General features: G+C 37.9%; 1 protein-coding gene across 2 annotated transcripts in view; it reads right to left on the bottom strand.

The window, feature by feature from the left end:
- The window catches only part of SLCO5A1 (solute carrier organic anion transporter family member 5A1), a 137,616-nt gene that overhangs the window by 82,196 nt on the left and 30,782 nt on the right, over nucleotides 1-24,638 (bottom strand). For both annotated transcript variants that reach the window (XM_026015379.2, XM_072734558.1), the window contains exon 2: nucleotides 4,880-5,012. In XM_026015379.2, the coding sequence (XP_025871164.2) occupies nucleotides 4,880-5,012 (133 nt within the window). The remainder of the gene's footprint in view (nucleotides 1-4,879; nucleotides 5,013-24,638) is intronic.

Genomic DNA, 24,638 nt, shown 5'->3' with positions numbered 1-24,638 from the left:
AATTAGTAATTGACTAGAATTTGTTAGTTCTGCTATAATGTGCATTTCATAAGTCAAAAAATATTAAAATAAGTCTATAACTCATAAATATAATAGAAAAATAATATAGACTCTACAGCATGTTTTGTGGGCCAAAACAGACATGTTTTTCTTAGAAGAAAACCATTCATACCTCATGTGAAAGGTATTTTAAATTACTAGTGGCATTCAAATATTTTTCTGCAAACACTTAAGAATATATTGACCCTCTTAGCTAACCCTTACAATACTTAACCATAAGGGCCACTGAAGACATTTATATTTGATCACTGTCTTCAAGAACTTACAACCTACTTGTAAGGGAACTACAAGTATAAGAAACAATCTCCAAGAAATGCAAGAATGTGTACAATTAAGTGTTAGATCATGTGGTATAGATTATGAATGCTATAAATAAATAATTCCATGAATCAGTCATTAATAGTCCACTGTGCTATTTTCAAAGATACTTAAAGGTATATCAAATAAAGAATCTTAAACAATTGCTGGGGGAGGAAGGCTTTATTTTGAGAAGATTGCTCAGAGTAGACAGACTTCTATTAATTTCAATTATTCAATATATAACCAAGAACTCGGTGACTGATATAGATCAGGTATTCAAAAAATTTCCCGAATAAATAAACACAATAAGATAGGTTTAAATATTTTTCTTAGGGGCAGCCAGGTGGCTCAGCGGTTTAGCGCCGCCTTCAGCCCAGGGCATGATCCTGGAGTCCCGGGATCAAGTCCAAGGTCAGAGTCCAACTCTGCCAAGCGGGCTCCCAGCATGGAGCCTGCTTCTCCCTCTGCCTGTGTCTCTGCCTCTCTCTCTCTCTCTCTCTCTCTCTCTCTCTCTCTCTCTCTCATCTCTCATGAATAAATAAAGAAAATCATAAATAAATAAATAAATATATAAATATAAATATTTTTTTTTTTCTTAAAAGTCTGCAGAGAACATAGCTATGATCATATCTGGCCCTTGTAGGGACCTGGCTGCTGATGAGGCCTTACTAGTAATCCGCACCTGCTTGTCTATCACCTTTGAATCTCTTTCCACAAGTTCTGCATTCAAGTCCTTTGAACCCCTTCAGTTCCCAAACCACAACAGGACAAATGGCATAATATATGGGACAGTTCTTGAGCTGAGGCTTCAGATAAATGTGTTTTTTTGTCTTATCTTTACCTCTTACTAGCCCTAAGGTCCTGGGGAAATTATTTCACTTTCCCAAACCAACCTTCTCATCTGAAAAGGGAATAGTACTAACTGCTTTTTGGAGTCATCAAAATTAATAAGACAATGTATATAATGGGCCTGAAAAAAAAAATGCCTGCCCACAAATCAATCAATTCACAGTAGCTAGGTTTGTTGTGATTTTTTGTTTTGTTTTGTTGATCTGTACTCAGCCCCTCCCCATACCTCCACTCAGAGCCATCGACTTAAAATTCAATGCAAACATTATTCACTTTAGTAGTCCAGAATAAGAATAAATAACAGGAGGAGGGGAAGAATTATAGCATATATATATATATATATATATATATATATATATATATGAAAATCGTATAAATGTTTGGGGTTTTTTCAAAGCAGAGCAAACTGGTCCACATTCTTCAATGGTCTTCAGTACATTGACAAAAGGCATGATACAGTGACGAGGCCAGTGATGACCCCGAGATAAACTAAGTAAGACAGAAACTGTGTGTCATATGTTAGGAAAAGACCCACCAGTAAAAAAAACTGAAAAGCCAGGTCTCTAAGTCCCTTTTACAAACCATTCCTCAGAGACTATTCACAAAACGGGGCCAGTTAAGTATACTGACTAAGAGCTTCACTCTGGATTCAGTTTCTTTTCCCAGCTTTCACTGCCTCTGAGGCTTTGGGCAAGTTATCCAAATCAGTGCGTCAATTTCCTCATCTGTAAAATGGGCATAATCTCAGTGACTAGATATAGTTGTTATATATAGAAGGCTTAAACATGACACTCAAACAAAAATGTTTGTGAAGCTCTTAGTAGAATGCTTGACGCACAGTAAGCCCCCAATAAACATTAGCATTATTCATTTCCTTCCTTCACTCTTTCAGCATGTATCTGTTGAAAAAATCCACCATTACTGTTAGGCATTGGACTAAATAGCATTATATCAAATAACTCTGCCATTGGTCAAGGTAGAAGTCTGTTACAAACAGTGCTACTCAATAAATAAAATCCCATTTTTAATATTGGATCATTAAAATAAAAGTTCCTGAACATTGATTAAATTCAAAGGACTTAAAAAGAGCTAACACATACTAGGTCGCAAGAACTACTTAAAGCTCCACTTATATAGACTCATTATTCCTCACAACAACCCTATGAAGTAGAGACTGCAATCACTTCCATTTTGTGGATTTCTTTAAAACCAACAACTGATGCTGAGTGAAATAAGTCAATCAGAGGACAATCATCATATGATTTCACTCACATGTGGAATATAAGAAGTAGTGAAAAGGATCATAAGGGAAAGGAGGGGAACTGAGTGGGAAAAATTAGAGAGGGAGACAAACCATAAGAGACTCCTAACTCTGAGAAACAAACAAAGGGTTGCGGAAGGGGAGGTGGATGGGGGCGGGGGGGATGCGGTAACTGGGTGATGGGCACTGAGGAGGGCACTTGATGGGATGAGCACCGGGTGTTATACTATATGTTGGCAAATTGAATTTACATTTTTAAAAATGTAAAAAAAAAAACAACAACAATAACAACTGAGGCACAAAGATATTAAGCAACTTCCCCCAGGGTCACACAACTATTAGGTGGCAGACTGAGATTTAAATCCTGGAGAGTATGGCTTTGAGGTCTGGACTCTTAATTACTCTGCTTTGCATCAATTGGACTGATGTCTAGAAAACTTTTAAAAGTTAGCATAAAGTACTCGTAAACCTAAATCTCCTGTCTCATTCCTTCTCTCTGCCCCAAGTTGGTCCTCCTCCCTTTTCTCCCTCCCTCTAGATGTTCCCTTATTGCCATACTCTTTTCATGGATACCTATATAGAACACAGAGTATACACTGAATGTTCACAAACATATTTTAATGATCTACTTTTCTGAGAATTAAAAAAAAAAATCCTTGCTCTGATTTACTTCAGAACTGCAAAGTAAACAGTAGTTGAGTCCAAAAATTTCACTATTGGTGAAGGACTTAAAATTCCAGTGTTATTCCCCTAATGTTGACAAGGGAACTTCCTTTTGTATGATTTGAATTTTCCACCAGCTCAGGTTCATCTAGATCTTAGCACATCCATCTTCAAAGAGCACTGCTTATGAAAATAAGAAGTGTGATGTAACTTAATTAATATTTCTTAACCACTCTGAAAACAGACGGCGTTAAGCATTATTCCCACGTACTTCAGTTATGGGATTATCTTATAATGAAATGCAAAGATAACACAGTGCTCTAAGAAACTCTTTTGAAAGTAATTAGTTGACACTAATTTCGAATCCTGAACTATTCTGTTATAAAATGAACGTGTCTTATGAATGTATACCTATTACTAATGCACGTTAAATGAATTCAGGAAGCCAACACTTTTTGGTTATTGCTTGCTATCACGACTAAATAACTTCTGTTCAAGTTGAGGGTTATGAAGAATTGAAACACAGTCCCAGCTAAGTGGATAAATAATCTAACATCCAAAGTTGGAGTTCTCATTCTAAGTCTTATTTAGCAAAACAATTAAGGGCTAGCAAGTGAGAGAAGAGCTAAATCTCTCCAGCACTATGTTGGAAAAACAATTAACGGGTGAAAAGATTCACCAAGAATGTGACAATGGAGGGGGGGGGTGGCTGGAGATTTGGGCTGTCCGGGAAGGTTGACAAAGCAGAAACACAGATATAAGGAAGTGGGAAGAAAATATTTTTTAAAAGGCACAGAAAAGATAATGAAAGCTAGGACCCCAGGGCCCAGGAAAGCCCCAACACAGCCAACTTCTCCTCTATTCTGCTTTTTTTTTTTAAGATTTTATTTATTTTTCATGAGAGACACAGAGAGGGAGAGAGAGGAAGAGACACAGGCAGAGGGAGAAGCAGGCTCCATGTAGGAAGCCGGATGTGGGACTCAATCCCAGGTCTCCAGGATCACGCCCTGATCTGAAGGCAGCTGCTTAACCACTGAACCACCCAGGTGTCCCTACACTCTGCTATTTATAGCAAAAAATGCTTCAACCCCCAAGAAGGTGGATTAAGCTGGTGCTCCCAAGCCCTCAGCATTAGTTTCCCATTGCTGCTATAACAAACTACTCTACACTGAGTGGCTTAAAACAACTTAAGCTATAGTTATCTTAAAGCTCTGGAGGTCAGAAGTCTCAAGTGGGTTGGCAAGGCTGAATTCTCTCTGGAAGCTCTAGGGAAGAACCTATTTCCTTGGGTTTCCTAGCTTCTAGAGCCCCGAGAGCATTCCTTGGTTCACCATACCTTCCTCCATCTCCAAAGGATGTTGCTTTAACCTCTGCTGTAATCACTATATCTCTTTCTCTTACTCTGACCTTCTTGCCTCCCTCTTTCCCTGATAGGGACTCTTGTGATTATTTGGGGCCCATTCCCATCCAACATCAGGATAACCTCCCAATTTTAAGACCCTTAACAATCACATCTGCTAAGTATCTTTTGCCACATAAGCCAACACATTCACAGGTTCCAGAGATTTTAGGACATGGAAAGTTCTGGGGGATTACTGTTCTGCCTTCCACTCCCTTCTAGATGACTTTTAGCTGTTTTTCATATTCCCGTGGCAGAAAATTAACTACCCTTTAACTACAAGGGTACTACGACTTGAACTATCAATAACAATAAGTGGAATGAAAAATTTAGTAAACAATTCTTACCAGTTTCCAATGAAACGAGGATCATTCTGGTCAAGGTTAACAGGATTTCTGGGATCGACATAAAAACCAATAAGAAGTCCACCTAATAAATATCCCACTGCAGGACCAAGTGCTCCCATGACATACATGATGGCTGAGAAAACAGAAGGGGAAACGTGAAATACAGCAACATATTACTTAAATTTCAAGAGTGGTCTAATTTCAGTCATACCACACATATATATGTCTAAACCCAGGTAACAGCATCCAAAAACAAAGAACTTTAGAGATGTGTCTATATTTATATTTGGGTTTCAAATCATGCCCTTTATTTAGCTGCTGTCTGTTATCCTTTTAGAACATGAGAATCATCTCTGGACAGCTTTTCAGTTGCTTCTTTTTTTTTTTTTTTTAATATAAGTGCTCAGGCCCCACCCCAGACTGACTAAATTTAAATATCTGAAAGTGCTAGTTAATGAGAAGTCACTGGAAAACCCAGAGAAGATAAAAGTTGTCTCAAGAGTAAAAAATAAATAAATAAAAGATCATCTCAAGATAAGAAGAAAAAGAAAAAAAGTAAATGTCACTTGTCACAGCTGGAAGATTCCAGCAGAATGAAGGAACTTTTCAAATCACCATTTTGGAATCAAAGAAGAGCTCACAATGCATTTGGTTTACTGTTAATTGAAGAATCTTAAAGATCAATAAACCTCCTTAAATGGCATGAGGGAAAAGATCCAAACAACACCAACTCACAGCCTGAATTAGAAAATAATTTCTTAAAGCACATTCCACTAAAGGGATTGTGTCAGTTGATCAGAAAGGGTATCATTCTATCCAAAAAAATTTGGCCATCAAAATGGGCTTATAGCAAAAAAAATAACAATAAATTCACTGCCATTCCTTTATACTGTTTTCACTGCTGTGATTCAAATAAAAAATAATAATCTTGACAATTTTTAAATTTTCATATAGGATACGATATTCCTTGAAAGTCACAGAAAAATCTAGCCACACTATAAAACCACTTTTTTTCCTGTTAAAAATTACTTATTTGGGGAGAAATCTATAAATACATTTAGGATACTTCTGTGTTCTCAGCATGATAAACTCAGGGGTCACATATTTCTCATTTCTGTTGCCATCATGTATTTAAACCACTGAATAAATAACAGTTTGCCATATCCTTTAAATAGCACTATATTTACCAAAAAGCAAATTGAACTAATCAGAATAGCTTCACCTTACTTTATCTTCTGCACCTCAATAAACTTTGAATAAACTTGTACCTCCTGTTACTTATAACTACAGACAGTAATTTAACACCTGCTCTCACTTTTCACACTATTTCAAAGGAGAAAGCACAGTGTTTATCTATTTTACAGAATCATCTGCTTGTAACAATAAGACGTTAGGTGCTTCGGCTTCTCCATCTGTGTTTGGAAGTGGAGAATGGAAGCACAGCCACAAGGAATCAGTATTCTTTTGGAAGCATGCTCTTAATAAAATTAAAATTAGAATTTTGATAGATATCTTGTTAACCTCTCTGTTTATAGCCTGAAACGGAACTCAAGAAGAAAAACTGCTTTTTCAGTCCCAGGTTTTCCAATATGCATATGAAGATAAAATTTATGTTTACACCTCCAGGCAAACCAGCACCATTTACAACTTAAAACTGTAATGAGGCCAAAATGTGACATGAATCATCTTCCCAAAATAGTTCTGGCATGAAAGAGACTGTCTTACAAACACAGACAGGGAAAAGGGTATTTCCACCATACTGTTTATGCCTGGGGCACTTGAGTGCAGCATCTCGGAATGCCAAGCAGCAGTGTGCAGGATGTGTGCTGGCAAGACCTCACAGTTATACAGTGAATGGCAAACCAATTAAATAACATTCACCAAAAAACCTTAACTACTTTATAAAATACAGAGAAAGCTTTATAAAATGCAGCTATGTAATCAGAAGAAAAAAGTTTGTAATATATGGCAAACACTTAGGCCCACTGAATCATTCTCATCAGTAAGTATACACAGATATCTATATAATTGTACTATATATTATACAATATATAATACAGTATCACAACTATCCTACATATGCTAAATCTATAAATCAGTAAGTATATAACACTAGAGATAGAGAATAACTGGTTGACATGGTCCCACTGAGTAAATAAACCATTCTGGCCACTGAGCTAACATTTATGAATTGATTAACTACTGGAACTTATTCAGAGCTTATTAGAGGGGCAAATTGTCAATGCAAATTCATATCACTCATTCTCCCAGTCCAAAACTCCCCATCCCCCAGCTGCCTAAAAAAAGTCTAAACTGTTCTATCTGGAGTTCAAGTATAGGACAAGTTGGCCTCCCGTGGCCATTTCCATCTTTAAACCTACTGCCTGCACTCAGGGCTCCATGCAGACTGACTCTCAGAACAGACCTGGGCAAAGCCACTTGTCTTGCCTCAAGGACCCACAGTGCCCCCAGGCCTTCCTGTCTGTCTGAATCTTGCCCTTTCTTCAAGGCCCAACCAAGTCCATCACTGTTCATCCTCCCTTAAGTGGTTTTTCTAACTCCTCAGAATCTCAGTAGATGACATATTGTCCATTCCAGTGGAAGACATATTATATATCCAGTGCTTTATGCCTATCAGTAAAAGATTTTAAACATTTGCCCACAGTGTACTTTTCTGCATAATGTGTATTTACCACCAGCCTCGTTCTCATGGTTTGCACCTAATTTATCAGTAAACCCGGCTGGTTCTACCATCAAATCACATCCAATAAGCAGCTCCTTCTCCATGCCTCTAGCTTGGCCCAAGCCACTATTGTCGCTCATCTGAAAAATTGCTCCAGGCCTTCCAACTGGTATCCCTGCTTCTGGCCTTCCTTCCCTACAATGAACTTTCAACACAGCAGCCCTAACAACCCTCCAGAAACATGAGCTAGGTCATGTCACTTCTTTGCTCACACCCTCCCAAGTGGCTTCCCACCTCACCTGCAATAAAAGCCCAAATCCTTTCGTGTGGTTATAAAGACCTACCCACACATTGGCACCACTCCCTATTATCTCTCTGCTCCAGTCAAATTGACCTTCTTACTCTTTTTCAGCCTTTCAGGCACATTCCCATGTGGGGGTGTTAGTGCTTGCTCTGCGTGTGGGGGAGGATAGGGTGTAAGGCTCTTCCCCCAGGTAGCCACATGGTACATTCCCTTACTTACTCCCTCCAGATAGGTATTCAAACAGTGCCTTCTCACTGTGGCCTTGCTTGGTTGTCCATTCTATCTAAAAATTTAAAACTTTTTCCTCATTCTTCCCACTCTTCCCCTGCTTTCTTTTGCTCCTGAGCATATGTTGCCACCCAACACACTCCTTTGTTCATCTTGGTTATCAGCTGTCCTCCTCAACTAGAGTATAAGCTCCAGGAAGGCAGGGAGGGATCTTGCCAGTGGTGTTCACTGACAAAGCAATGTAGCAAGCACTCAACCCATTTTGTTCCCATTGCTCATTACCTTCATCACTCCCAGTCTGTAAATGTCCTGTCATTATTAACAACAGTAGATGTCAGTGATAAAAGTTGTTTTCAGTGTATATCACCTCTTGAGATATTAGCTAATCGCTATCAAGTGGACAGTTTCATGTTTTATGACTGTGTCTCATCAGATCTGAGTACACGGTCATTGGTTTTCTCTCATGATGGGAAGCTTATACTGGGAGTACAGGCTATCCATCGAACTAGCAATAGAAATAGATCTAGAAGTTCCAAGTTTCAAGAGTGGTCTAATTTCAGTCATACCACATATATGTCACAGTTAAACCCGGTTAACAGCATCCAAAAGCAAGGAACTTTAGAGATTGTATATGTATTTATATTTGGGTTTCAAATCATGTCCTTTATTTAGCTGCTGGCTGTTGTCCTTTAGAACATCAGATTCATCTGGAGAATCTTCCTCCTGCACCCCAGTGGACTGTCCTACATTCCCCCTGGATTGTACACATTTCAGCTTCATTTCCCTTTGAGAGAACCGTGGACGATTCCATTCATTTGAAATTAAGTATGCCTTGCTCTTCATTTTTATTTCTTTCCTCAAATGTTTATATCTTATCTTTTGAAGTAACTCTTTCTCCTTGACAGCAGGAGACAGTACTTTGCAGTGGTTAAATCACAGACTACAAACTCCTGGGTTCGAATCCCTGCTTCCATTATGCATATAAAGTGCTAAGGATATAACAAACATGAAGAAATATTAAGTTGTATTTTTATATGTTGAATGATCACCTATTCATTCTCTAACAAGTAATAAAATATTAATTAAATTAACATTAATTAATATAATAATAAATTAACAAGTAATTAATTAAATATTAATTTTATATAAGCCAAATGCATACACTATTTAACAGAAGACATCTTTATATTACCTTAATAAATTATAATTTCTGGAATCCTAATTCTGATCCAGGAGTTAGTTTTGACAATGGCCTGGGCAGATGGAAGTGGGAAAAGAGAATATCCAGACCTTTTTTTCCCACACAAAGGCCAGTATAGAGTTATCTTCCTGAAGCTGAGAATATGCCTGTGGCTATTATTCTTTCTAAATAACTTTTAGGGTTTTTTCTAATGATTATAAAATATAATACGAACACACAAAAAAATGTTTTAAATCACCAACAATCCCTACCATCCAGATAATGATGGTAATAATAGTAATAAATATTTCTACTATTCATATACTGTATAATTGTTTTAAGTAGCTAGAATTATGCAGTACTTATTGCTCTATAATGTGCTTTTTCATATAATACCTCAAACATTTCTTATGTCAATAAATTCTACTGGAACATTTGTTATGGTTCAAGGATGTGTCATCATGTGGCTCTGACATACTTCCTTTAATAATCCTTAGCTGCTTCCTATCACCAATTTCTGATTGGGGCTATTACTCTGAAGATTATATCAACCTTGTGTTATTACACATGCTGCACAGAACTAGACCCCAATCTTAGGATTACAATCCCCCACCCCAAACCAATCTCAGCTGGGTGAGCTTTTGTAGAGCTAAGAAGCCACTATTAAGTGAAAGGGGCTTTGGAGTACCTGGGTGGCTCAGTTGATAAAGTGTCTGCCTTCAGCTGAGGTCATGTTCCCAGAATCCTGGGATCAAGCCCTGTTGTCAAGACACTGCTAAGCAGGGAGTCTGCTTCTTACCCTCTGTCCCTCCCCACCCCAGTATGCATGCTCTCTCTCAAATAAATAAATAAAATATTTTTAAAAGTAAAAAATAAGTAAATGAAGGAGGCCTAATGGCTCCTTCAACAGGATGGGGCCAGCTCTTGGCCCTCACCATGGACATCATGGCTAATTTGACAAAGAAACAACTTTTGAGAAAGGCTGACCCAACAACAACTTATAACTGTCTCCTCTCCTGCCTCCATCCTGTGACTCCTTCACTTACCTTTCCCCAAGTTGTTTTACCTTTAGACCTTCCATTTTCATTTTCTTTTTTTTTTGTTTTTAAACATTTTTTTTAATCTTTATTTATTTATGATAGTCACAGAGAGAGAGAAAGAGGCAGAGACATAGGCAGAGGGAGAAGCAGGCTCCATGCACCGGGAGCCCGATGTGGGATTCGATCCCGGGTCTCCAGGATCGCGCCCTGGGCCAAAGGCAGGCGCCAAACCGCTGCGCCACCCAGGGATCCCCTTCATTTTCTTTTTAAATAATTTTTCACCCTATTTTGTGATCATTTATTCTTTACATTAAAGCACATTAACTTTTTTTTAAGATTTTAATTTTATTTATTTATGAGAGAGGCAGAGACATAGGCAGAGGGAGATGCAGGCTCCCTGCAGGGAGCCTGATGGGGGACTCAATCCCAGGACCCCAGGATCACAACCTGAGCCAAAGGCAGACACTCAACCACTGAGCCACCCAAGCATCCCTAAAGCACATTAACTCCTCTTTTTAATCCCGTTTACCTTTACAGTTTTCATTTTTCTCCTCCTGTAGATTTATCCTTTATTCTAATTTAATACCACTTTTTTACTTTCACTCATAAAATATTTTAGCTGCTGCTCTCTTACTTTTTTGGAATGTGTTTTGTCTTTTTTAAAACACTTTTCAGAAAAATTTCAATCTAAAATTAACTATCAAGTTTTCCTTTCAAATTATTTGTTGCCTTCTATTTCTCATATCTTAAGTAAGTTTGCTTACGTTTTTAGCCCTATTTATAGTAGGCTAAGTTATTTTTTTAAGATTTTATTTATTTATTAGAGAGAGCATGCACAGGCAGGTGGAGGGGCAGAGGAAGTGGGAGAAGCAGCTTCCCCACTGAGCAGGGAGCCTGATACAGTCCTTGATCCCAGGACACCTGGGATCATGACCTGAGCTGAATGCAGACGCTTAACTGACTGAGACACTCAAGTGACTCTAGGCTAATTTTTTATTTTTATAAACTCTCTTGGTTTTAAATTTTGAATCTTTGTTATATTCCTGAATTTTATGTTATTTTTCACATTCAGCGCTTTCTCTCTCCTTTTGTATCTTCTGGCAATAACTTCCTTTAACAATCTTTGTTTATCTTAGTCTTCTCTTATATTATGCTTGTTTTGTGATCAGTTTTGGTGATAGCTCATTACAGCTGGCCTCATAGCTCATCCAGGCCCATCTCCCCCACTGTCTCTGTAGTTCTGCTCAGCTTCCCTGCATGGCTTTTTCCAGCCAGTTAAGGATGGTAGTTTGAAAGATTCAGGGTTAATTCTCCCCTGGGCTCAAGGCTAATTTTCACATAGTATGTCTGATTAGCTGGACCCCATGACTGCTGTCTCACATGATCCAATAATGACAAAATGTGAGTTCTAAGTCTCAGATCTCTGATGAATAAGCACTGACTCTAAAACAAGGCAGGCTCATAGACTAAATCACATACACCATAGTGCTCTTCCTCATCCAGTTCCAACCTGGCCCGGGGAGGGTCCTATGGGTTGACCTTCCCAATGGCTACTTGAGAGAAGAAGCTAATAGCATCCTTGTAAAGCTTGCCTGCACCTATTTTGTCCCTTCTTGAAGCTGACACCTCCATTTCTGGCAGAGTTAAAAGACACTCCTCCTTCCTGATCACAAAAACCCAACTTGACTACATTGGTATTATCTCAAATAGGGTTGTTCTGTGGGGTCAGAAGCAACTAGGGGAACAGCTCTCTGAACTCTACAGAGTCCACGTTCAGTAACTTAACCTACTCCTGAATCACAAGAAATTATTCCAGAACTCCTAATAGTGACCAGCCAGCCACAAGTCTTGCTGGACTTTAGAAACCAGGGGTCCAATCAAAATCAGCAAAGATCCTAGTATCACAGATCACTAGTCACCTCCTTCCAAGCCTCAATCCCAAATAGTGAATAGGGCTCCACATTGCCAGATCAGAAGTCACTTACTCATCCATGTGCTCTGTGATGCCTGGCCCTGGGACAAGGAGGTAGCATTGCAAAGATCATTAAGATGGGCACAGTCATCCAGAAGAGGAACAGGTAAAACCAACTATGATTCAAGACCCAGTGAATAAGTGCAACAAGCACCAGAAATATGCCATGGACCATGGGAGAGGAATGATTCATAGCAACTAGATGAGGAGGGAGGACCAGAGAAGCCTTCACGGAAAAGATGACGTTTGACATAAGCCTGCAAAAATGAGGGGAAAAGGACACTAGAGGCTGAGGAACCCATATGGGCAAAAGTGTGCAAGTTTGGAAGTGCATGGCCTGTTTAGGGAATTACAAGTGATCTTGACCTAGTGGTGCAACTACCTCAAAGAAGAGTGACCACCATCAACTCAAAATAGTCCCACCCAGGGGTCTAGGTACCCAGCTTTGTGCAGGCTGCCAAGTTGCTCTCCTCTCCACTGCTGAGACAGTGGGGATGGATGACAGCATTGCAACAGCTTCCCCTACCATTCAGTGGTATTTAGAAATGCTCTTGCTGTTGTTGTCCACATGGTAGTAGAGAAACAAGTCACTTCCACTGTGTGATTGAGGAAAGGCCATGACATTGAGAATGGGAAGTCAGAGCACTAGTCCTTAGGCTCAACTCTGAGCACTTGATTGTCTCCCCCACTCTCCCTTCCTCCCTCTCTCCTTCTGTATCAACTACTGGAATGTAATCAGAAGTCCCAGCCACCATTACTGCCAAAGTCCTCTCCTTCCACCTCATTCCTGCTGTCCCTAGCTCTTGGGAGAACAAAAAACTCTCCTTCTCATTCATTCTCTTCATTTATGGGCAGATTCAACTGGGTGGACATCTTTTCTATCTGTTCAGTCTCTATGATCCTTTCTCTTGGCAAAAGCAATTCCATTTTCCTTTAGGAACGATCCACCTTTCATTGCACAGCCTCAATGGCCTGCCATTCATGGGGCCCTGTCCTCCATTATTCATTGGTAGACAGGTAACCAACCCAGGCCAATCAGATGCTGTTCTCCCACATACCATGTGGCTCACTCCCTTACCTCTTCAGATCTATACTCAAATATCATTCCTCAGAGAAGCCATAGCTTACCACATATCTAAACATGACACCCCTCACCTCTCCCACTCCATCACTCTTCATCACCTGGCTCTGGCTGGGGTTTTCATTATGGTAAGTACCACCATGTGGCAATACATTTGTTTGTTTATTCTCTGTCTCTCCCACTGGAATATCAGGTCCATGAGAACAAGGACCTTTTTTTTTTTCACTGATGCCTTATCAGTGCCTGAACAGTGCTGACCGTAAGCACTAATGAATATTGTTGAACAAAGAAGGGTTGAAGACATGGACTTTCAATCTTGAGTGAAGTTACAAAAGCAATCAAAGTGGATTCATCCTTGCAACATGGCCGTAAAGAATCATCCATCGGTTCCTGTTTCCTAGACCCCTGGGGTTGCACTGCCCTTGTGAGCCATCCCTACCTTCCTTCCTCATAACATCCTTGGTTTGACAGAGCTGACTCCTGTGGTTTACAACCTGACCCTTGCTTCTGCCAGGCTCTCCAAGGTTAACCACCCTCCCGAGCTGGGTTTCCCCAGTTCTCAGAGACTCACTGCAATTGGCTTGCATTTCCTGTGCCCTCATTTGAACTTGGTGTCTAATTAATCAGCCTCTGTTCCACATTGCTCCCCACTTCCCACTTTTCACCACTTGCTGTCCACCACTTCCCCTACATTCCCTCTGGCACAGGACCCACTTTCTCAGCTGCCATACATGCCAGTAAATGCTGCCGAGAATTGATGATGACAGAGGTTTGGGTTACAAGCGTAATTTAGGCTCTGTCCCAGGACCTGGGATTCACCCAGGATGGTCCCACAGAGAAACATATTGCACGCATGCCTATTAAACCCAGTCTAAGACATAGTGATAGAAGGTCACCCTTTTGAATATGTTTGGTGGCACAGCTGCTACAGATAAGAAGAGGACTTGAAAAGAAATCCACACTTCACCATGATATCACAGCAATGACACCAACTCACATTCAACTTGCACAATGTCTTGAAAATTAGCCAAAGTACTTCACAGCACCAGTGCACCATATTTAAAGAAAATATTCCCTTGCTCGTTCCTTCCACTCACAAGCACAGGCAGATAAGAGACCTCTGATCTCTGTTATTTGGAACAGCATTTTCTTTTTCTTTTAAGTGATTCAGTTATTTTGACACAGGCCTGACAGTAAAAAAAAACAGCTGCCACAGCAGTCAGGGAATAGTCTATCACTTTGCTAAAACATCCAGAGAGCATCTTAGGTCACAAATGACAAGGGGAAAGAGCTTAGGTAGATTCAGAGTGGTTTTTCCTCACTACCATAGCAAGCAATAGTTGGTTTAAATTCACTATCTTCCTTTAGAAATATCTTCAAATTAGTTCATTTCTAAAAGAAAACACACAAGTACATATAGAAGCAGCCATTTAAAAAAAAAAAAAAAAAAAAAGAAGCAGCCATTTACATTTAATTAATACTTGGGGTATGGAGGGGCAGTTAATGTGCTATAGCTTTAAAACATCAAACTGGCCACCTGTGAGTGACCACTATCTAGAAACTCAATCTAGTCCTTAAGAAGGACCCCCAAAACAGCTGCCATGAAAGCATTAAAAAAAAAAAAAACCAAAACACCAAAAAAGTGAATTTTTAAGTTATATTTTGGGCCAAAAAAGACAAAAGTTAGGAATGGATTTCCTTAGAACACAAACAGAAAATGTGTAACAGGATAATCAAAATATTAATGAACTCATGAGAAACTAATTGGCTAGTTATCAAAGAAACAGAAAGTACAAACAATGAAATACCATTCTACTAAAATAAACTAGCAAAGACTAAATTGTGAGAGTACTCAGTACAGATATACATCAGTGAACTCGTTATTTTCATCCATTACTGGTACAAAGTTACAACCGGTATAAGCTTTTTGATAGCAATTCACCATATACATCATGATGACATTTGTCACTGCATTTTGTATATAGAAAAACAGAAATAACATTAACGATACTAACTAATTGGGGCACCTGGGTGCTCAGTTGGTTAAGCCTCTGACTCTTGATTTCAGCTCAGGTCATGATCTCAGGGTCATGAAATCGAGCCCCGAGTCAGGCTCTGTGCTAAACATGGAGACTGCTTAAGATTCTCTCTCACTCTCTCCCTTTGCCCCTCCCCACTTTCCTCTCTAAAAAAATAAAAATAGTAACTAACTAAATTTTGATTAAAATGCAACTATTAAGTTTAACGTTTACAAAGAGTTTTTATACCTTGAGGAAATATTTATTTTTAAAATTTAAGTGAAAATGAAGAATACAAAGTTCTGTTGACAGTGTGATCATGTCAAAAAACATACACTTTAAAAAAAGATTGTTGGGCATCTGGGTAGCTTAGTCAGTTGGGTGTCTGCCTTCAGCTCAGGTCATGGTCCCAGAGTCCTAGGATTGAGTACCAAGTCGAGCTCCCTGCTCAGCAGGGAGCCTGCTTCTCCCTCTAACCCTTCCCAGCTGCTTGTGATCTCTCTCTCTCTCTCTCTGATGTTCTCTATCAAATAAATAAATTCTTTCTTATAAATAAACATATAAAAACTTAAAAAGGATTGTCTATAGAAAAGCTACTAGAACCAATAAGTAGATTTAATAAACAAAGTTGCATGATACAAGATCAATATTTTAACAATTATATTTCTATATGCAAGTAACAGAAATATTTACAATAGAATCATAAAATATAAAACTTAGGAATAAATCTGAAAAAATATAGGAAATACCTATACACTTAAAATTACAAAACACTGCTAAAAGAAACTAAAGATGATCTAAATTAACAGAGAGATATGCCTTTTTTGTGGGTCAGAAGGTTCAGTATTGCTATCAATCCTCTCAAAATGGATTGATAAATTCATTCCAATTCTAATCGAAATCCCAGAGACTTTTTTTGTAGAATTGACAAACTGATTCTACAAGTCAAAGAACATATGGGAAAGCAAAGGACACAGATAAGCCAAACAATTTTGAAAAAGAGCAAAGTTAGAATACTAAAACTATCTGATTTCAAGACTTACAAAGATACTGTAATCAAGACAGTGTAGTACCAGCTTTAAGATAAACAAGTAGAAAAAAAAAAAACAGACAAGTAGAACAGTGAAATAAAAAAGGAAGTCTAAAAATTAGTTAATTAATTAAAATAAAAAGTGAAATCCAGAAACAAACCCACACAGGTATAAGGACAAGTGACTAGTGACAAATGTATAAAGATAATTCAATGCAAAAAGTAGCCTTTTCAACAAAGTGCTGAAATCCATTATATTTCTAACTCAAAATGAATCACAGACCTAAATGTAAAACCTAAAACTATAGAACTTCTAGGAGAAAACAACTGAGGCAAATATTTTTCAACAGATATGCTACCAAAGAAGATATATGAGTAGCCAGCCAATAAGCACATGAAAGATGGTTAGTATCATGAGTCATTAGGGAAGTACACATTAAAACCACAATGAGATATCACTAAAACTCCTATTCAAATGGTTAAAATTAAAAACACAAATTATACCAGGTATTGGCAAGGTTGTGAAGCAACTAGAACTCCCTTACACTGCCAATGTGGAATGAAATATGTTACAATCACTTTGGAAAACAGTTTGATAGTGTCTGAAGGAGTTAAACATATACCTAGCATACAAGTTAACCATTTCACTTCTAGGTACTTTCACAAGAGAAATGAAAGTAAATGTCCATACAAAGGTTATGTACAATTATCCTAGCAGCTTTATTTGTAGCAGCAAAAACTGGAAACAACCAAAATGCCCATCAAGAAAAGAATGAAAAGAAAAAAGAGAGAGAGAGGTGAATGGATAAACAGTTGTGGCATATGTATACAATGGAATACTGTTTAGCATTACAAAGAAATGACTATTGATACAGGCTAAAACATGGATAAATCTCAAAACAATCATGCTAAGTAAGAGAAAGCATACATTAAAGAGTATATAGTATGTGGTTCAATTTATAAACTTCTAAAAATATGCAAACTAATCTAAAGTAATAAAAAAAAGCAGTCTGTGGTGACCTGGGAGTGGAAGGGGATGAGGCAGAAAGAAAGGAAAACATTCATAGTCTCAATTGTGACAATAATTTCCTGGGGGACGGGGGTGTCAAATCATATCAAATCATATATTTTAATTATGTGCAGTTTGTTTTATGTCAATTTTACTTTAAGATGAAAAAGGATAACTCTGTTCTAAAAGTGGGTTCTGATGATGGTTGCATAATTCTGTAAAATAAAATCATTGAATTATACACTTCCAGGCGGTGAATTTTATGGTATATAAATTATGCATCGAAGAGCCATAAAAAAGACTGGAATGGAACATATCCTGTATTGAAAGCTGTTAGCTTGAGGTAGTGAAATTACAGTGGGTTTTTTGGTGTTTTCCTTATAACTTTCCATATCTGCAGGTTTTTCAAACTTAAAATTTAGTGAGAAAAAAAACTTTTGTACATATCTTCTGGAATTAGTACTTTTATCTCTTTCAGCTACTAATATTCAGCCATCAAATATATTATTTTATGGCAATTTATGATCAATATGTTTTTTAAAACTTGAAGGAAGTCTTTATAGGTTAATGGGCTTGTTTTATTTGTTCTTATATCTTTAGTACCTCCTCCAGAGGCAGAAAACACATAGTGAACTCTCAGCTAACCTCCAGGGAGTGAGTACAGCATCTATAAAGCAATACTCCAATTTTTCTTAAGATTGATCTGTCCAATACTTTGTGATGATTCTTCTCAGCCTAAATTTAAATTAGAGGTTGACAAATGACTTGCCAAACTTGGTAAAAATTTATTGGATCATAGCAACGTGCATTTTTTGATATATTTGTGTGACTATTTTCATTACAGCAGCAGAGTTGAGTAGTTCTTATAAAAACAGTATGGTCCTCAGACTAAAATATTTACCAGAGCAAGTCCTTTATAGAAGAACAAATTTGCCAACCCTTGTTTTGAATAATGACATTTAGTGCATATTTACTGTTTCAAGTATCATCCAAATGTTTGCGCACATTATTTCTTTTAATTTTCATCTCTTATAGTAGTTATAATTATCTAAGCTATGGCTATAAGTCACAGAGATATGGGTGCATTTTTGTTTAAATGAATATCTGGTAAAGCCACTCTTTTATAAATGTTTTATTTCTAACAACTTACATAGATCGAAAAAAAATTTTTAAAGATTTTATTTATTCATGAGACACACACACACACACACACACACACACACACACACACAGAGGCAGAGACACAGGCAGAGGGAGAAGCAGGCTCCACACAGGGAGCCTGATGTGGGACTCGATCCCGGGTCTCCAGGATCATGCCCTGGGCTGAAGGCGGCGCTAAACCGCTGAGCCACCCAGGCTGCCCAGATCGAAATTTTTTAATATAAAAGGGAAAAACATTTGTATAAAAGAATTCATTTGTAAAGTCAATTTTTCCAGAGTTGGCAATTTCTCAAAGATTCTATTTATGAGAGTATATACTCCCCAAGTAATATTTTAGTTGAACTATAATCCACTGGGAAGTAAAATGATATCATAACTATTGTTATTGATAATCTTCCATAAACTACACTAGGTACTTTATATCTTTCATAAGTATTGTTTGCTATTCAACACTAACAGCTTTCTGGGAAAAAAATACTGTCATTTCCAATTTACAGATGAGAAAGCAGAGTCCCTGAGAAGTTAAGGATTATCAGCAATTAGTAAGTGGCAGAGCCAAAACTAGAACTTGGCTCTATCTGAAACCAAAGCCCATCCTTTTTTCCATTTATGGACATATATCTCTAAAATACAAAAAAAAAAAAAAAAAGCAATAGAGGTTTAATTGTAAGAAGTATATAGGTCTCTACTACTGAAGAAATTAATCCCTTAAGAGCTGAAAATCTCAAAATATTTTTAGAGTTGTAGTAGCAGCAGTCTTAAGAGCATTCTAAATGAAAGAGAAGTTAACTATTTAGATTTCCATCTCTAGTCTCGTCACTAATTGGCTGCCATAAGGATGGCAGAGAAATGTGCATCATATGAAAAACACATTCCAAATATGTTGTATGACATTTACTTCAATAATTACAGTGAAGACTCAGAAGAAGGTACCAGCTGTTAAGAGCAGATTAAATTCATCTCCTGGGAAGAGTAAGTCACTGCCAGGAAGCACCTTCCAAGTAAACAGGCATAGGTATGACACACCTCCAATTTGCTTTCCAGGCACCAGAAGAAGCATGATTCCCATAGGAAAGGTTCAAGTCTAAAGTAATGCTTAGGCATAGATGGAATAACATCATGTACAAATGTTCCTATGGTTATTGGCATCACCAAGGCCATCTATTGGATTTTATAGGCATTCAAGTGAGACAAATGTTTTAGGACACCTTTAATATTATCCTTCTTTTTTCCTATCAGTATACAGGAATTACTTCTAGTACAGTAAGACTGCTTCCACTAGGGCTCACTGCAAAGCTTATTCTTGTATTTGACAGTGTTAGCAGTCCAAGTCTACAGCCACTGACAGCAGAACTACTACTAAAAGATAACACTGGGTTATCTATTATATGTGAGATACTGTGCTAAATGCCTTTATATGTATCTCACACTTAATATTCATAGCAACCTTATGAGGCAGGTACTATTACTGTCCTAATTTAGGGCATTTTCTTTTGTAGTCACCTCACCGGTGAAATAATACAATTCATCTGAATTAAAAATGGATAACCCTTGACTATTACCTAACAATAACAAAGATAATTTATAAATACAAATAGATTTACCAAGTTAAGATGCTTAAACATTTTATGTTTCTTCTATCACACAACATTTATAGTAGTAGAATAAATTCTCATTTGGAAAGCTGGTCTATAGTCTACTTTTATAAGAAATATGGCATGGATAAAAATAAAAAAAAAGAAATATGGCAGTGGTGCCTGAGTGGCTCAGTCAGTTAAACATCCAATTCTTGATTTCAGCTCAGGTCACGATCTCAGGGTCCTGAGATCGAGCCTTGCCTTGGGCTCTGAGTTGAGCATGGAGCCTACTTAAGATTCCCTTTCTCTCCTTTTCCCTCTGCCCCTCTTCTCCCACCCTCCACCCTGCTTGCTCTCACTCTCTCTCTCTCTCTGAAAGAAAAACAGAGAGAGAGAGAGAGAGAGAGGGAGAAAGAAAGAAAGGAAGGAAGAAAGGAAGAAAGGAAGGAAAGGAAGGAGAAAGGAAGGGAAGAAAGAAAGAAAGAAAGAAAGAAAGAAAGAAAGAAAGAAAGAAATATGGCAAATGACTGAAGTAATATCAAGCATTTTGTTTTAAAATAAAAAGTAATACTCAATGTCCTGGGGGCAATTATGATTCAAATCAATATTTGAGTGGTTCATAAGAGCACTGGTTTTAGCATTAGATGTCTGTGTAGGTCCCAATCAGGTACTGGCTCCATGAACTTAGACAAGATACTTAATCCTACTAGACATGCTTCCTCATCTATAAATAGGGGATCATAATTTATCTACTTCTGAGAATTATTGAGGGGATAAATGAGATAATGCACATAAAACCCTTAACACTTACTAAGTGCTCAGTCAATGTCAGCTATAACAATTATCATTATTACTTCTATTATTATATCTAACTTCATAGTTAAAATTATGATTCTGAGACAATACAGGATTTTAAAGAATCTTCAGAGCCACCAAAGGATGATGATGTTCTACTCAGTATTATTTTAGTGTTAAGTGTATTTTATTGTTTCCAAAGTCTTCCCATACAGAATTCACATATTTGGTGATCAGATCATCAAAATATTCAATTACTCAAAACACCTTATTCCCTAATCATTAATCAACCAGTAGTTACTTTGTGAAATTATAGTGTGTGAAATAACTAGTGCTAAATATTACAAGTGATAAAAGGGCCATGCCCCTTCCTAAAAAGAGCTTATTGGGAACCCTTTCTTCAGAAACAAAACAAGAAAAGCTAATTGCCAACGTAAGACTTTCTATGACAACTGCTATGTTGTGGTTCCAATAACAAGGATGAGGAAAGGAGACAAAGAAATGGAAGAAGAAAACTAATACTTTTAAATGCCTCCTCTGTGCTTTTTAAACACAATAGCTAATTCTCCCAAGAGAATACGTGAAAGATAAATTTAATGAGTTCCCACTTTACAGAAGGATTCTGGACTTGGAAATGTTAAGGAATATACCCAAGTCACAAAACTAGTGAACAGAAGATTCATGTCCAAGTCTGTCTGACTCCAGAGTTCAAACCCTTACACTATAAGAGCACATGACCTCCCATGTGATTTCAATGAGGCCACAAGTTAAATCTTACTCTACACTCAACAAATATCAAAAGCAAACCACTTAAAAAAAAAAAAAATCAAGCTGTCATTAGCATTCTCCCAGAAGAAAGATATTAATTTATATACATCAGCCAAATAATACATAAGAAACCTCAATGGTAAGTCCTAATCTTTAAAAAGAAAATCTTGAATTGTCATTGAAGCTACTATGATTTTCAGAGGAAAGTTACCTTAGAGATTTTTCATGAATTTACTATGCTACATTTTCAAATTTACTCACATGCTCTATCTAGTTCTCAAGGGCATTTTTAGAGTAATCTCATCACTTATAGAGCACTAAGTCTGAGACCTGACTAGAGATAATATAGCTATTATGTAATATTTAATAGTTCAAAATGAGAAGTTAATATACTTCTAAAAATATCAAAGAAACTAGTATATAAAAATGTCAACTGTGATCATCAAAAATTGCTTTGAGTTCTAATTCTCTCATACTCTTTTCAAGGCTTCTGCATTTTTTATCAGGGAGGGTCTGAATAAATAACACTATTTGAGGGATCCCTGGGTAGCTCAGTGGGTTGGGCATCTGACCCAACCACTTGGGTTTGGGTCGTGGTCCTCAGGTCCTGGGGTCAAGTCCCACATCAGGCTCCCCGCAGGGAGCCACTTCTCCCTCTGCCTATCTCTCTGCTTCTCTCATGAATAAATTAATGGAATCCTTAAAAAAAATAAAAATAACACCATTTGATATGTGGCAACTCTTTTTTATATTTCAGCCCATTCTCAACTATCTTTTAAACCCCACAAACCTGTCCAATCTGTCAATTTTCAACTGCTTTCAGGAAGTTTCAACAGTAGGCAAATCTGATAAAGGAAAAATCAGATACTTCCTAAAAGCATTTTTAAAAATAAGATTTCTAAGTTGTGCCTAGTTAGCTTCAGTGCTTAAAGTAGATTTAATTAATATTATGTACCAAGTTTTCATAAGTGTCATGCATCCTTGCACCTTAGTTAATGGAATTTTGGTAATGCTATTAATTAGTAAGAAAATGTAAAAACAATCATTGATTCCCTTAAAGACAGTAAACTTTTCATGATTTAGCAAACACACACACACACACACACACAAGGCAAAACAAGGAAATGAAGGGCTAAGGTACACATCTGCTACCCTGGAACCCCTCAAAAAATCAGCTAGTATCTAGATAAGCCAGGGAAAATGATGTTTATGTCAAATATTTGGGGAAAGATTTAAGAATACTCTGATTACTTAAGTGGCCTATAAGAAAATTTTTAAAAGGCCTCAAGTAAATGACTACTCAGTCCAAGAAAACAGTAAATTGTTAAGAATCTATTTCCTTGACTATCTATGATCTTGGACGTAACGGTAAACATTCATTTAAAAATATCGGTGGAGGGCAGCTCCAGTGGCCTCGCTGTTTAGCACCAACTTCAGCCCGGGGTGTGATCCTGGAGACCTGGCATCGGGTCCCACGTCAGGCTCCCTGCATGGACCCTGCTTCTCTCTCTCTGCCTGTGTCTCTGCCTCTCTCTCTCTCTCTGTGGGTCTTTTGTGAGTGAGTGAGTGAGTGAGTATTAGGCCTGCTTTTGCCATGAAATGGGTTGCAAAACTTACTTTTGGATTTCAAAGTTTTTAATAGAATGAAATAATAGTAGAGTAGTAGTAGCAGTAGAAAATGTTTGCAATTGTTATAAAAACTGGCATATGAGTGAGTGAATGAATGAATGAAAATGTCAGTGGAGGGGTGCCTGGGTGGCTCAGTCAGTTAAGTGTCTGACTCTTGATTTTGGCTCAGGTCATGATCTCACGCATCTGAGATCAAGGCCTGTGCTGGTAGGCTCCAGGCTCAGTGGGGTGTCTGCTTTAGATTCTCTCTCTCCTTTTCCCTCTGTCCCTCACCATGCTTGCATGCACTCATGCTCTCTCTCTCTCTCTCTCTCTCAAAAAAATAAATATTTAAAATGTTAGTGGGTTGGGAGGCATCTGATTGGCTCAGTCAGTAGAACATGCAACTCTTGATCTCAGGGTAGTGAGTTCAAGCCCCACATCAAGCGTAGAGCTTTAAAAAAAGTTAGCAGATTGAATATGCAAAGCTGCCTCCATGGAAGGAGGCACAGGGCTGAGCAGTTCTCCACCATGGATACTTCCTCATCTCTTCTCCCACTAATGTGCTGACTCTCACACAAGAGAGAAATCTAAAAGAACCTTATGTCATTTCAATTCATGGCATCTAGCACTAGACACATCAACCTCTTCTTCTGAAAAGTAATATTATTCTTTCTAATTTCTGATACAATGCTGATATATCAAAATTCAGACCTACACATGCCCTAAATTGACATATCATTTTTCCCACTGGCAGTTGCAATGGTTAATTTTATGTGTCAATTTAACTAGGCTAAGGGATGCCCAGAGAGCTAGTAAAACATTATGTCTGGGTGTGTCTATAAGGGCGGTTTCACAATATTAACATTTGAGTCAGTAGACTGAGTAAATAGGTCCACCCTCACTGGATGAGTAGGCATCATCCGATCCGATGAGGGCACAAATAGAATGAAAAGGTGGAGGAAGGACAAATTCTCTCTCTCTCTCCTCTTTAGCTGGATGTCCATCTTTCCCTGCCCTTACACGTCAGAGCTCTGGATCTCAGGCCTTCGGACCTTACTTTACTTTAGGACTTACACCAGCAGCCCCCAGTGTGCCAGGCTCTTGGACTTGAACTGAATTATACCACCAGCTTACCTGGCTTCTAGTTCACAGACAGCAGATTGAGGGACTTCTTGGCCCCCATAACTTTGTGGGCTAATTCCTATAAATCTATCTACCTATGTACCTGCCTGTCTGCCTATCTATATCCTATTGGTTTTGTTTCTCTGAAGAGCACTGACACAGATTTGCTTCAAACATCTA

Source organism: Vulpes vulpes, chromosome 13 (genome assembly GCF_048418805.1).
Source record: "Vulpes vulpes isolate BD-2025 chromosome 13, VulVul3, whole genome shotgun sequence".
NCBI lineage: Eukaryota > Metazoa > Chordata > Mammalia > Carnivora > Canidae > Vulpes > Vulpes vulpes.
The sequence above is the reverse complement of the archived record's forward strand: the minus strand, read 5'-3'. Positions and strand labels throughout refer to the sequence as shown.